This window comes from Microcebus murinus, chromosome 4 (assembly GCF_040939455.1).
Source record: "Microcebus murinus isolate Inina chromosome 4, M.murinus_Inina_mat1.0, whole genome shotgun sequence".
Lineage (NCBI taxonomy): Eukaryota > Metazoa > Chordata > Mammalia > Primates > Cheirogaleidae > Microcebus > Microcebus murinus.
The window spans coordinates 87,814,495-87,830,580 of record NC_134107.1 but is presented as its reverse complement, the minus strand read 5'-3'; the positions used below and the strand labels follow the sequence as shown (position 1 = coordinate 87,830,580).

Genomic DNA, 16,086 nt, shown 5'->3' with positions numbered 1-16,086 from the left:
AGAGTTCCACATTTGTGAATCCAAATTTCCTTCCTTTTAGCCTTACCCTACTACTGTCCAAAGTGGATTTTACATAAACCAACAGATCCACCTTTTTTGTTTGAGATGGGTTCTTGTCCCTTGCAACTATGAGTGTGAATTACATACATATATGTACAATACATATACCCAAACTATGTGTCTCTTTTTTTATATACTCTAAAGCACTTAACAGTATCCTTAGGAAATCACAATCTAGAATCAGACAGACTGAAATTGAACTCCAGCTTCACCATTTCCATTTCCCAGCTGTGTGATTGAGGGAAATCTCCTATACATTTCTGAATTTGTTTCCTCATCAGTAAAATAGGAACAATAACAGCACCTACCTACTAGTTATACCTCCAAAACATATCTTGAATCAATCCACTTACATACCCATTTCCATTGCCACCAACATCTCTCACCTAGATTATTAGTCTCAATACCATATTGCAGCTCAAGTGCTATTTTGTAATATCAAAATCAGATCAGTTCCCTGCTTAAAACCCTTGAATGGCTTCTCATTTCCCTAAGCTCTGCTTCCCTGTCTATCCTTACCTTGCATCACTCACATCCTCTCATCCACTACACTCTGGCCACACTAACCTTTCTCTGTTCCTAAAATATGTGAAGTTCATTCCTGCTTCAAAGCCTTTATAATCATTCTTCACCCTCTGCCTGGAATGCTTTTGTCTCAGATCTTCACAAAACTAGCTCCCCATCATTCAGGTCTTAGCTCCAATATTACTCCCCCAAAGAGAACTTCTCTGACCACATTCCACAAAGTAAAAACAGCTACAGGAGCATTACCATCACCAATTCACTCTATAGCATTACTCTTATTTTATAAAGAATCACTTTTTATCCATTTTTTTATGTGCCTTTATCTGTTTACCTCCAATAGAATGTTAGCTCTGTAAGTGCAAAGACATTGCTATGTTCCCCTTGTATCCTCTCTGTTTCAGCATAGGGACATTTACTGAGTGCTCAATAAATATAGATCAAACGGTTTAATGAAAAACTGGAGTATTATAATCTCTAGCTACAGAATCCTATCCCCCAATAAACCAAAGCCATATTCACCAAAAAAAGAGAAAAAAAGACCAAAAAACTAAGAAACCTTACATAATTTTTACCTATATCCCCATGGAATATCAAACTAGAGGTAATGCAGTTCAGTAGAAAAAGCATTAATTTGAACCAAACCTATAACTCATCATTACACATATAATACATAAGACAATGATTTTTTATTACTTTTCAAAAAGTATTACAAATGTAGACTAATTATTATTTATACACACTCCACTTCCAATTCTAATTCTTCTAAAATTGGTGAGACTCCCAAAATTAGTTGCCCTCTGACGCTCTACTCAAATTTTTCTAACAACCCAGGCTTGCATCTTTCAATCATCCTCCAAGCCTACTGATTCTGTCTTCAAAATGCTTCTTATATCCCCCTTCCTTTTCATTCCTGGGTCATCATGTATTACATCATTCAAGACAGCTTAAAGCAAGTCTCTTATCTCTTCAAACCCTGCCATACACTCCCATGGTGGATGAATCCTTTTAAAACGCAGCTTTGATGTCCTACTCATAAAAACCTTTAAAGCCTCTTCATCATTAAATCACTGGTTCTCAAACTTATCAGATCCAATACTCATTTTTATAGCAAATCCTTAAATAAGTTACTTATATATCATTTCAGAAACATCAATATAATTCTCAAATTATAACACACAGGAGAAATCAAAGGACTTTATAATAAGTCAACATATATTTCAACCTATAAATGCTTGGCTATACTAAATTAGAAGAGATAAACAGTCAAAACTCATACCTATATGTAACATCAATGGGAATGCGCGAACTAGGAATACAGTCCAATACAAGTACACTGGTAACTCAGTACCATTAGCAATATCACCACAGATGACATAAATTTCTATAGGGAAACAATTTTAAAATCCCAAACAAACAAGGTATTATCTTTTCTTAATGTATACAATAATATCATCCCTGGAAAATGCAACCCATATTAATATCATGCAAACATTTTTGGTTTATAAGTAAAACTAAATTAAGTTCTAGTTTCAAACAAGTATAAATAATATTTCACTTACATGAGTGGCCAATGGGACATTCTAAAGTCATCTTAGATTTGGGATAATTCTTGTTTATGTGGGACAGTCTGAGCACTGTAAGACATCTCATTCCTGGATCCTAGCCACTAAATATCTAATCGTTGTAACAAACAAAAAAAATGTTTTCACAAATTCCTATAATGATCCCTGGAGAGAGATACTACCCTCAGTAAAAACTTCTGGCTTAGAGATTCCAGTTCAGAAATATTAGCCTAGAATTCAAATGTCATTCACAGTAAGATACAAATTTACCTCCTGCTTTTCCAAACTTATTTCTACAACTTTCCAATACACAATCTAGGCTTTAGACAAAAAGTTTATTTGTTCCCCACCTTTTGCCTTGTTGGCATGCTTGTGTTGCAATATCTAAACAACTCACAGCATAACTAACTTTCCATTGGTTTATCTGTCAGATATTCAAATAAAAGTTGAATAAAATAAATCTACCAAATGATTCTAAAGATATTATCTTGATTACATAATAAACTTACTGTCTAAACATTTTACATATAAAAAACTGCGAGATGAAAATCTTGGGAGTAACTTTTATTGGCTATATAAGATATGTCAAAATCTCTCTGGGGCATAAATTTCATCCATTAAAAATGGGACTTCAGGCCAGGCACGGTGGCTCACGCCTGTAATCCTAGCATTCTGGGAGGCCAAGGCAGGCGGATCGCTCGAGGTCAGGAGTTCAAAACTGGCCTGAGCAAGAGTTAGATCCCGTCTCTACGAAAAATAGAAAGAAATTAATTGGCCAACTAATATATATAGAAAAAATTAGCCAGGCATGGTGGTGCATGCCTGTAGTCCTAGCTACTCAGTAGGCTGAGGCAGTAGGATTGCCACAGCCCAGGAGTTTGAGGTTGCTGTGAGCTAGGCTGACGCCATGGCACTCACTGTAGCCTAGGCAAGAAAGCGAGACTCTGTCTCAAAAAAAAAAAAAAAAGAAAGAAAGAAGAAGAAGAAACTGATTTTAGGACTAAGGTATATACATTCCTAATAACATTCTTTTTTTTTTTTTTTTTTGAGACAGAGTCTCACTCTGTTGCCCTGGCTAGAGTGCCGTGGCATCAGCCTAGCTCACAACAACCTCAAACTCCTAGGCTCAAGCAATCCTTCTGCCTCAGCCTCCCGAGTAGCTGGGACTACAGGCATACGCCACCATGCCCGGCAATTTTTTCTATATATTTTTAGTTGGCCAATTAATTTCTTTCTATTTTTAGTAGAGATGGGGTCTAGCTCTTGCTCAGGCTTGTTTCGAACTCCTGACCTTGAACAATCCTTCCGCCTCGGCCTCCCAGAGTGCTAGGATTACAGGTGTGAGCCACTGTGCCAGGCTCCTAATAACATTCTTGATAAAAGAATAATTGAGTACTTTCTTAACGCAATAAAATGTATACATCATGCTCACAACCAACATTATATTTAATAGTGAAAATTTAAAAGCATTCTCATTGAAAAAAGGATCCTCAACATTATTTATCATTTTTCTAGAGCTAACTAGCAATGAATTTAGTGCACTGAAGGAATAGGAGGTATTTAATATTCGAAAGGAAGAAGAAAGCATCATCATTTTCAGATGATGTAATTAGATGCTTCAAATATCCAAGAGAATGAAATAAAACTCTTACAACAATGAAAGAATTTAGAAAGCTGCTAAGCAGTACATCAACATTACTTGAAATGTATATCTAGACCTTATTAGGCCTGGCCTGACAACTGGGTACCATTTAGGTACTTTGCTCTTTACATAGAATATAGGTCCAAAAAATTGCTTTCATTAGTATACTAAAAATTAATCAAGTTTAGAAGACTGATTTATATTAACTAAATTCAAAGAAGGTAATTGATAAAGCATAGTTTGCTAATTTTCAGAGAAAAATATAACTGCCAAAAATTTACATACTTTAATCTTAAATTCTGGTATGCATTACTATGTAGCTTAATATGAAGTGACTACAATGGTAAATATGTCCTCCATGAATAAGAATAGCCTAATAGATAAGTATAGACTGAAACTAGTATCAATAAGCATTAAAATAAAGCATAGCATGTTCTGATGACTAATAATTCCTCTAGAGAGAATTTAAGGAGGTAAGTCTGTTCTGATACTTTTTTGTGTGTAGAAAGTGACTTTTTCTTCCTAAATATTCAGATAATACTCTTCATATTTTGTTATATTAAATTAAAATCCAGGAAGGACTTAGTTAATATTTTAGTTTACTGTTCCTTCCATAACACAATACTTCATTTTAACAAATCATTTCACTTTGGAAACAAAAATTGTGAATGAACAAATATTTAATAAATAGTAGGTATAGTATACATATGTGTATGTATATATATATATATACACACATATATATATATTAAATGGCCTCCTTAGCTCAGTGAGGTATATGATACAGTAATGTATCTGTACTAAAGTTTCAATCCCCAATGTTATAATTAATCCTACAGTTTTGGTGCTTTACTATACAACAATAATGCAACTGCTAGTTAGTATTAACCTATCTTGTTAAAAGTTAGGAGAGTGACAACCTTTGAAGAAAAAAATGATAATAGTAACTTGGAAGAAGGTATGATAAGTTCTGTGGGGCACGATTGTTCTGGTAAGTTCATGGGTATGTTCACTTTGTGACAAGTCACTTTTCTTTATTCGTTTCGTTTTTACAATTCACCTATTATATACTTAAAGATTTGAGTACGTTTCTGTATATATGTATTGTTTCCATCAAACATTTATTTATTTATTTATTTTTTGAGACAGTGTCTCGCTTTGTTGCCCAGGCTAGAGTGAGTGCCATGGCGTCAGCCTAGCTCACAGCAACCTCAACTCCTGGGCTCAAGCGATCCTTCTGCCTTAGCCTCCTGAGTAGCTGGGACTACAGGCATGCATCACCATGCCCGGCTAATTTTTTCTATATATATTAGTTGGCCAATTAATTTCTTTCTATTTATAGTAGAGACGGGGTCTCACTCTTGCTCAGACCGGAACTCCTGACCTGGAGCAATCTGCCCGCATCAGCCTCCCAGAGTGCTATGATTACAGGCATGAGCCACCATGCCCAGCCTAAACATTGATTTTTTAAAATAAGCAGAAAAGTCAAGACAAAATAAAAGCAAACCACAAAAATAGAGTAGGTGCCTATAATCCAGCACACTAGAAGGCCAAGGGGGGAGGATTGCTTGAAGTCAGGAATTTGAGATGAGCCTGAGCAAGAGTATTTTCTCTACAAAAAAAAAGCAGAAAAAATAAGCTGGGCATGGTGGTATGCACCTGTACTCAGAAGGCTGAGGCGGTGTATCACTTGAGCTTAAGGAGTTTGAGGTTGCAGTGAGCTATGACGATGCCACTATACTCTAGTCCAGGTGACAGAGCAAGACTCTGTCTCAAAACACAAAAGACCTATTACGTCCTCCATAAAGTACAATTTCTTTGGAGGCATGCTATATTACACTTCGGGTCTTTGTTGTTAAAAAATAAAATACTAATCTTTAAACCCTAGAATCATTCAGCTTGGTGAGATGCTCAAACTGTTTGTTAACTGTGAAAGAGTAAATTCACATGTTTTATTTCAATTTTTTCCCTCTGTGTGTTTGTGTGTGTTTTAAAGTAGAAAGTGAGACTTAACTATTCCATACAAACTATTGTATTTGTTTTTCTCAGCTTTTCTCACTCTCTTTTTCTTGCTCTCAATGTTTCTTTTAGTTGGTCCTTTATAGTTGAATACTCATAATGTGCATATGATACAACTAAGCTGTATAAACTGGTATAAAGGAACAAACAATTTCACCTTACAAAACTACAACATCCACATCTAGGTACTACAGGCACATCAATCAAAAATATTCAAATCTCCCAAACTAAACTCATCTTTCTCCCTCATTAAGACTTATTTTTTCTGAAGGAAGAAGATAGCAGGCAATGAAAAAAGAGAGAGAAAAAAATAGACAGACTTATTTTTGTACCTAATCTTTCTGTAACAGCACAGTTCTCCCAAGCTGAGACCACCAAAAAATTATTGGCTGGATCCTCTGCAATATCTAACCCATTCCTACAACACAATGTTTCACCTCTCCAAGTTTTTTTCCTCTTCCCTTATCTTTTCCATTCCCACTGCTATACTCTATTTGGTTCTCTTAATACCCCACTTGAATTATCACAAACACTTTCTACTTCTTATTCCCAGCTCTCCCCTCTTCCAATTGATTTTTATTGTTACAAGACTAATCTTTCTGAGCAATATTTTTGACCACGGCAAACCTGTATTAAAAAAACTCAATGGGCCGGGCGCGGTGGCTCAAGCCTGTAATCCTAGCACTCTGGGAGGCCGAGGCGGGCGGATTGCTCGAGGTCAGGAGTTCGAAACCAGCCTGAGCAAGAGCGAGACCCCATCTCTACTATAAATAGAAACAAATTAATTGGCCAATTAATATATATATATAAAATTAGCCGGGCATGGTGGTGCATGCCTGTAGTCCCAGCTACTCGGGAGGCTGAGGCAGAAGGATTGCTTGAGCCCAGGAGTTTGAGGTTGCTGTGAGCTAGGCTGATGCCACGGCACTCACTCTAGCCTGGGCAACAAGCGAGACTCTGTCTCAAAAAAAAAAAAAAAAAAAAAAAACTCAATGGCTGGCCAGGCGTGATGGTTCATGCCTATAATCCTTGCACTCTGGGAGGCCGAGGCGGGAGGATTATTGAGCTCAGGAGTTCAAGACCAGCATGAGCAAGAGCAAGACCCAGTCTCTACTAAAAAAATAGAAAGAAATTAGCTGGACAACTAAACTAGATAGATAGATAGATAGATAGATAGATAGATAGATAGATAGATAGATAGATAGATAGATGATAGATAGATATAAAAAATTAGCCGTGCATGGTGGCACATGCCTGTAGTCCCAGCTACTTGGGAGGCTGAGGCAGGAGGATTGCTTGAGCCCAGGAGTTTGAGGTTGCTGTGAGCTAGGCTGAAGCCACAGCACTCTAGCCCATGCAAGAGAGTGATACTCTGTCTCAAAAACAAAACAAAACAGAACAAAACTCAATAGACTTCCTTGCCTTTGGAGTGAAGTCCAAGCTTGGTTTTATTTATTAATTTATTTATTTTTGAGACAGAGTCTCAATCTAATGCCCAGTGAGAGTGCAGTAGTGTCATCATAGCTCACTGCAACCTCAAACTCCTGGGCTCAAACGATCCTCCTGCTTCAGCCTCCCAAATAACTGGGACTAAAGGTATGTAGCACATGCCCAACTAATTTTTTCTATTTTTAGTAGGGATGGGGTCTTCCTCTTGCTTAGGTTGGTCTCTAACTCCTGACCTCAAGCAATCCTCCCGCCTCAGACTCCTAGAGTGCTAGGATTATAGGCATGAGCATGGCCCCAAGCCTGGTTTTAAATTCTATGATGAACTTCTATAAACAGCCATTAAATTAGCCCCTCTCTTTTGCCAATATCAAAATTATTTTAACCATTGAAAGAGGATATGTATTGCAAATCATGAGCAAAGGGAAAAAAAGGGAAAAAAAGATACAGCTCAGTATGATTTCTGAATAAGAATAAAATAAACATGACTACCAATCAAGATGGAAGAAGCTAAAAAAAAGTCAGAAGTAAAAAAAATTTTAAAAACCCCATTCATAGTTGAAAAATGTTAGGTTATAGGCAAGCTAGAATGTTACCTTTGAATGTTACCTTTGGAGCTCCTATGCTTCAAAGACTGAAAGGAAGTGGAGGAAATACTATTGTTATATTTAAGCAGATTCCAAGACTCTGTCCAAACTTGATTCTTACTTTCCTTACTAAAAGCACACTAAGGTCAGCTCTCCATGTAAAAGAAAATACCTAGCATGGCTATTACCTTTGATTAGTTTTTGTTTAAATGAGGATCTTATTATATAATATAAAATAAAACAATATGTTCTCACCAAGATTTATTGTTAAAAAAAAAAAAAAAAAAAAGAAAAAAAAAAAAAAAACAATATGAAAAGCCCATGATCACTTATCAAATAATTAATATTTTATCTTATGAAAAGATGAAGTTTGAAACATCTTCCTAGGACAAGAGGAAATATCCCCTAGGAGTAATGGTTCAGTATTCACTAATTCAGTGTTCACAACCACTTTATAAAATGTAACTGCTGCAACAAATGAGAATCAGCTATTATCTCTAAAGAACAAGTTTTACTTGCAACATGAAAATCAGTAAAATGGTTAACTTTAGATATACATAAAACACAATAAATGAGACAATTGATTAAAAGTTAAGTATATTAAACATAGTAAAGTCTAGAGCAGGGATGGCAAATAGATTTCATCTTGCACACCAGCTCCGAAGAACATTGTGTGCTGAATAAGGTACCTCCTGAAGCTGTACTTTGACTCACTGGGAGAGAGTACTATAATCAATCAGTAATGTTGGTCAGAGTCATGAGAAAGGATAATGTTATCTGTGTTGTGTATTTGCCATTCCTGTGCTACTGTACTTCAAATAATCCCATAAAATGTACAATTACAAAATTACTTACTGCTTCAACAGAGTTACATTCTCGTCTTGTTTCTAAATAACGTAGTGCTCGTTTTTCTTCTTCTTTTAATTTAGCATCTGCCTGTCCAGAAGCAAAATAGCAATGATTTCAAGAATAGCAAGAGAATAGCTCAAATTATCACATATACTAAGTTCTGACTTACATATTTCATATAATTCTGTACACCATTTTGTTGCAAATACGAGGGTGCCTGTGTTCTATAAAATCTCTCTGTTGAATCCAAGTATGCCTTCTCAAAATTGTCCCTATAAATTTGAAGCTTATCCTCAGGATTAGAGCAAAGGTTAACTGAAAAACAGAAAATAAAATTTTACTCTAATTATGATTTAAATCAATATTTTGAGTACAATAAATGAAATAAATATTGAGGAGTCATTATGTACAAAGTAACAAAGCTCAAGAGAACACATAACCATGTAAGACAAAATCTTTCTTCCCAAACTTAAAAATATAGCAGCACAAAGCAATAAAGTAACAAATAAATAGCATAGATAATGCAGACTATTATTTTTTAATAGGAAAGAGATGAACTTCTAATTGGATGATCAAGATAAAATTTTAACACAGAAGATATGGGATTAAAACTGAATCTTTTTTTGAGACAGAGTTTCACTCTGTTGCCCGGGCTAGAGTCAGCCTCGCTCATAGCAACCTCAAACTCCTGGGCTCAAGGAATCCTCCTGCCTCAGCCTCCTGAGCAGCTGGGACTACAGGCCCATGCCACCATGGCTGGCTAATTTTTTCTATTTTTAGTAGAGACGGGGTCTCACTATTGCTCAGGCTGGTCTCAAACTCCTGAGCTCAAGCCATCCTCCCACTCCAACCTCCCAGAGTGCTAGGATTACAGGCATGAGCCACTGTGTCCAGCCTAAAATTGAATCTTAAAGAATAAACTAGGATTTGCATAGAGAGAGATTAGCAAGGAAAGCAAATATTCAGAAGCAGAAAAGCACAAGCTATAATGACTATGTTGTCTAAGTGCATTGTAAGGTTAATAGAAGATAAGGTAGAAAAGTAAATAAGGAATGGCTGTGGAGAGCTTCAAATCTCAAACTAAGTAACCTGAATTTAGCATGGTGTACCACTTAAGAGGTAAGTAGGAAAAATGCTAACAGTACTTACAAATTAATCTTGTGAACCCTATATGGGCTAAATAACAGCAATAAGGAAACTATAAAAAGACTGTTTCAAAAGTCTAGATGTGAAGTTTAAAGAGGTCTAAACTGGTGTTAGTCCAGAAGAAAAGAAAGAAAGAAAAGTAAGAAAGGAAAGGAAAAGGAAAGGAGAGGAAAGGAGAAGGGAAAGGAGAGAGGAAAGGAAAGAGGAAAGAGGAAAGGGAGGAAGGGAAGGAGGGAAAAGAAAGAAAGAAAGAAGGAAGGAAGGAAGGAAGGAAGGAAGGAAGGAAGGAAGGAAGGAAGGAAGGAAGGAAGGAAGGAAGGAAGGAAGGAAGGAAGGAAGGAAGGAAGGAAGGAAGGAAGGAAGGAAGGAAGGAAGGAAAGAAAGAAAAAGAAAGAAAGAAAGAAAGAAAGAAAGAAAGAAAGAAAGAAAGAAAGAAAGAAAGAAAGAAAGAAAGAAAGAAAGAAAGAAAGAAAGAAAGAAAGAAAGAAAGAAAGAAAGAAAGAAAGAAAGAAAGAAAGAAAGAAAGAAAGAAAGAAAGAAAGAAAGAAAGACAGACAGACAGACATTTTCAGGGACACTGCTAATGAAAATCTGAAGACTTAGTAAAGAAATATGGGGACAATGGAGAAAAAGCTAGTCAAAAATAATTCTAGAGGTTCATTAATTCAACAAATACTTTTTTGGAGAATGATTTCGTGACAGGCATTCTATGTTCAGTAAAGATATAGTGTCAACAACACAGTCACACAAAAGCATTAGGTCAGTGAAGCAAAGGTACTATGAAGCATTAAGTGAGATGACTTAACCTGGGAATTACAAAATTCCTTAAGTCTGGGAATTACAAAAGGTCTCTATGAGGAAATAGAGGATGAGGATGAATTAGATGATGAAGAGGGAGAAAGAAGAATATTCTAAGTCAGGGGAAACAAATGAGAATATCATTGTCAGAAGCTAAGAAGTTAGGAGAGAATGTATACATGCAAGTAATAAACTTCCTGAAAACATAAATATAAAATGTTTTTATGGGCTATAGTTACCTGCTATGAGCTATAAATTCAAATTTATATTTCTCTGCTTTAAGTCACTAAAAAGATTTTCCAGCCAAGAAATTAATGACATGGAGAAAATAAATATTAACCACATGAATATGAGTTTCTATAGATTCTTTAAAGCAGAATAAACATAATTTGTGTGCTCTTTAAGAAATACATCTGGCACAAAAAGATGTGGCTTTATATATTAATAATAACTTTGATAGTACTATTCTATAATTGTCCTAGAATTTCCATGAAAGAGAAATTATGACCATAAAAATTCAGAACATACCATAAGATTCTCTTACTCCAATAACCAGCTGAGAATCAAAAGCTTCTCCTAATCTTTCAGCATGTACCAGTTTCATTGCACTATCTTGGAGTCTGTTCTTTATATTTGAAAAGATTGACTCATTCCATGTATCAAGCATAAGCTAGGAAAACATGAACAAAATATGACATCATTTTCAATTATTAATATACCAAGTACCATAGACAAACATTAAAGAAGGAAAATAAATTCTTAGGCTTTCAGGGAAGTAGCATATTTACCATAATGGTAAAGAACAGGTTTTTCAGAATAAGATATAATTGGGTTTAAATCTCAGCTCTGTTACTTATTTACTTGATTTCCTATGTGTAAAATAGTGAAAATAATAGTACAAATTTCAGGCAGTTATAAAAATTAAATATGATGCATGGAAAATGTTTCTTCTCCTATAGTTCCAAGGTTGAATTTCAGAAATCTTGGTGTGTTTGGAATACTCATACACATGTGTTTGTGCAGACACATAAAAAAATACAAAAAGGACCAATAGAAAATGTTTGACACTGAACCTCAAAAAAAGAATAAGTAAATCTAGCTTACAGATGTTCCATTAAAACGATGGAAATGATATATACACATTGGTGGGTACATATTGGTGCTCCAAGTATTATAACTTGGACAAATATTATATATATATATATTAGCAACAGCAGCAGCAATAATAAGAGTTAATAGCTTTATAACGTTCACTATGTACCTTGGACTGCTCTATGTATTTTCCACACATACTTAATCTTCACAACCTTTAAATAACTACTATTATTATTTCCCCTTTAGATGTGTGAAATCTGGGCACAGAAAGCACTTTCCCACAATACTGCACCCCATAAGTGGCAACAATGGGCTTTGAATCCAAAAACTGTGGTACCACAATCAGTACTCTTAATCATTAAGTGATACTGCTTCCTATGAACAATACAGAATGGTAAAAGTTAAAAAAAAACACAGAAAAACAAAAGAGGGAAAAGATTATGGGAATGCAAATTAAATATCATCTAGAAGTGTTTTTCATCTTTTTCTTTGTTCGGTGCAAATTTCTCATACTGCAATTATTCCTATCACTGAAAAACCATTGGTTACCTAAATTTACAGTATCCCTGTCAACATAAGAGCAAATTTTAAGGCAAAGAGGGGGCAATAATGCCCAAGCCACATTATTAATGCCTGAGTTTGTTACTATAACCACCACAGCAAATAGTAAATTCTTTAAAGTTCAAATGGCATTTTTTACTTTTCAAATCTATGGTTCCACTTGAGTCTCATGAGTAGGAAGATATATGGAAAATGAAAATAGAAAGTTTGAAGAGTGTTGAGGAGTTGAATGGGAAACCTAGGAACCTTCACTCTCAAGGCTGAGTTCTTACCATTAAATCATGACTGGTTACTGGGCACAAAGCTTTTAATTTGAAACTACACAAAATAAGAAAATAAACACAGTATATATTGAATTTATAATAGGTAGAATCAAGTAAAAGAAAGATTATAAAAACAGACGGCAATTTAGCCACAAACAAAAAGACATCAGATGACAACATAATAGAGGTTTTAAAAGAGGAAAAAAACTAATTTAATTTATAGTACAATAAAAAAAAGAAATGGAAAATAAAATACTAAAGATGAAAACCAGGAAAAGAAGAAAAAAGGAAAAGCAAAGGAGGTAATGTTTGAAGACATAGATCTGCAGCTTAAGACATTAAAAAATGAAAGAGAATTCAAGCTAAAGATAGGTGAAAGAAAATATTAATAATAATATTATTCAATAAACTCTAGTAAGAGCTGAAAAGGAATTTACATGTGAAGTAGAAAAACCCACTTAAAGTCTAAATTACTGCCATATGCCTTCAAATTACCTTCTTACTGAAGAATATTAGAAAAACAATGGGAAAAATTAACTTACCTTTCGAACAATACTGTCTTCCACATTTGATTTTTTATTGCTGCCCTGTTTACCCATTAAAGTAATCTCTAGTTGACAAAAAGGTTTCGGTAAAATATCACATTGTGTAAAGAATTTTCTCCATTCAACAATATATGCTTTTAGCAAAGCTGTATCATCTTGATGGCTCAGTACTCGCTGAAAAAAAGAATTGTACCAATCTGAAATAAATCTAGGTGCTTTGAAAATAAAAACAAAACATGCCATAATTTAAATTTTTAAATTTATTATACTAATTGTATTACATCCAAAAGAAATTGAAACATATGTTCACAAAAAAACTTATACACGAATGTTCATAGCAACATTATTCAAAATAAACAGCAGAACCCAAATGTCCATCAACTGATGAATGGATAAATGATATATGGTATATCCACATAATGGAATATTATTCAGACATAAAATGAAAAAAAAATACTGATAAATGCTGGTAACATAGATGAATCTTGAAATCATTATCCAAGTGAAAGAAACCAGTTACAAAAGGCTACATATATTGTATGATTCCATTTATAAGAAATATCAAAAACAGACATCATAGAGACAGAAAGTAGATTAGTGGTTTAGTAGGTTGGGAGGAGGGGATAATAGGGAGTGACTGTTAATAGGTACAGAGTTTCTTTTTAGGGTGATAAAAATATTCTGGAATTAGTGGCTAATGGTTGTACCACTTTGTGTATATACTAACCCATTGATTCATATGCTTCATGACAGTGAATTTTATGGTATGTGAATTATATCTCATTTTTTTTAAAAGGGGAAAAGAGTCCATTTCCCCATTCCTGAAGTTTAGGCTGGTCCTGTGACTTGCTTTGACCAAAACAATGCCACAGAGGCAATGTTTTAAGATTTCCAAGCCTAGACCCGAAGAGGTCTTACAGATTTCACTTTCACCTCAAAGATTGGTTTCCTTGAGAATGAGAAATCACACAAGGGAAGAGAAAGCCAACACCAAATGCTAGATATGTGCTTAAAGCTTTCTTGGCCCACCCAGTCCCTGCAGAGCCAAAAAGCTAACTATTGCTACATTAACAAGCTTAGGCAAAATCAGCTGAGAACAGCCTAAATGGCTATGCCACAGAATTATTAACAAATAAAATAGCTGTGTTAATCCAAACAAAAAAAAGAATCCAATTTCCAAATAATCTCTCAAGCACTGTATGTTTATTATTTTTATTTCTTTTTCTGTCCTTTAAAAACACAAAGAATGCCGGGTGTGGTGGCTCACCCTGTAATCCTAGCACTCTGGGAGGCCAAGGCGGGCGGATTGCTCAAGGTCGGGAGTTTGAAACCAGCCTGAGCAAGAGCAAGACACCGTTCTCTACTATAAATAGAAAGACATTAATTGGCCAACTAATATATATAGAAAAAATGAGCCGGGCATGGTGGCGCATGCCTGTAGTCCCAGCTACTCGGGAGGCTGAGGCAGGAGGATTGCTTGAGCCCAGGAGTTTGAGGTTGCTGTGATCTAGGCTGATGCCACGGCACTCACTCTAGCCTGAGCAACAAAGTGAGACTCTGTCTCAAAAAAAAAAAAAAAAAAAAAAAAAAAAACACAAAGAAAAAATTATGGACTTTAGTTGGGAAAAAAAAAACATTTTAATGCTAATGCATATTGTCTTTCTCAGTTGGGACATTTGGCCTTTCTTAACAAGATTAGTTCAGTTGAAGATTGTTTAGTAAAATGACTCACAAAACTAAATTTTCTTAAAAGTTTAAAACTCTTTTAAAGGCTAGAGTGAGTGCCGTGGCATCAGCCTAGCTCACAGCAACCTCAAACTCCTGGGCGTAAGCAATCCTTCTGCCTCAGCCTCCTGAGTAGCTGGGACTACAGGCATGCGCCACCATACCCGGCTAATTTTTTCTATATATATTAGTTGGTCAATTAATTTCTTTTTATTTCTAGTAGAGATGGGTCTTGCTCAGGCTGGTTTCGAACTCCAGACCTCCAACAATTCGCCTGCCTTGGCCTCCCACAGTGCTAGGATAAGATGATTCTTTATAAGCCTATTTCCAGAAATTGAAGAATAAAGTTCTATCAATTTGAAATAAATATAATTTATCTTTATCAAAAGTCATAAGAGGTCTAGGCACAGTGGCTCATGCCTATGAACCTAGCAATTTGGGAGGCCAACATGAGAGGATCGCTTGAGGACAGAGATTCAAGATCAGCCTGAGCACCATAGCAAAAATCCCATCTCTACTAAAAAATAGAAAAATTAGTAGGGCATGGTGGTGCACACCTATATTTATAGATACTCAAGAGGCTGAGGTAAGAGGATTGCTTGAGCCCAAGAGTGTGAAGTTTTAGTGAGCTCTGATGACCCCCTCAGGCAACAGTGAGTAGGTCTCTCTCTCAAAAAAAAGGCATTAAAAAAAAAAAATAAGCTGATATGTTTTCCAATGCAATAGAAACTATTTTTAAATCAATTTTGAGAAAACAGTTTCTCTCTAAAAAATGGGGTCTCACTATATTGCCCAGGTTGAACCCAAACTCCTGAGCTCCAGCAATTCTTCTCTGCCTCACCAGCCCAAGTAGCAAGGACTGCAACACACACCACTGAGCTTGGCTTAAGAAAATAGTTTTGGGTCAGGCACAGTGGCTCACACCTGTAATCCTCGCACTCTGGGAGGCTTAAGCCAGAGGATGTCCCGAGGCCAGGAGTTTGAAACCAGCATAACCAACACAGTAAGACCTCATTCTACAAAAATAAAAAATAAAAATTAGCCAGGCACGGTAGGCAAGAGGATCACTTGAGCCTGGGGGTTCGAGGTTGCAGTAAGCTATGATCATGCCACTGCAATCTAGCCCAGTCAAGAGAGAAAGACCCGGCCGGGCGCGGTGGCTCACACCTGTAATCCTAGCACTCTGGGAGGCCGAGGCGGGCGGATTGCTCGAGGTCAGGAGTTCAAAACTAGCCTGAGCAAGAGCGAGACCCCGTCTCTACT

At 35.8% G+C, this 16,086-nt stretch overlaps 1 protein-coding gene across 3 annotated transcripts in view; it reads right to left on the bottom strand.

Annotated features, from left to right (window-relative positions):
• CUL5 (cullin 5) overlaps positions 1 to 16,086 on the bottom strand; it is a 96,310-nt gene that overhangs the window by 39,241 nt on the left and 40,983 nt on the right. For all 3 annotated transcript variants that reach the window (XM_076002482.1, XM_076002484.1, XM_076002483.1), the window contains 4 exons: positions 13,096 to 13,272; positions 11,163 to 11,304; positions 8,860 to 9,005; positions 8,697 to 8,777 (listed from right to left, as the gene is read on the bottom strand). In XM_076002482.1, the coding sequence (XP_075858597.1) occupies positions 8,697 to 8,777; positions 8,860 to 9,005; positions 11,163 to 11,304; positions 13,096 to 13,272 (546 nt within the window). The remainder of the gene's footprint in view (positions 1 to 8,696; positions 8,778 to 8,859; positions 9,006 to 11,162; positions 11,305 to 13,095; positions 13,273 to 16,086) is intronic.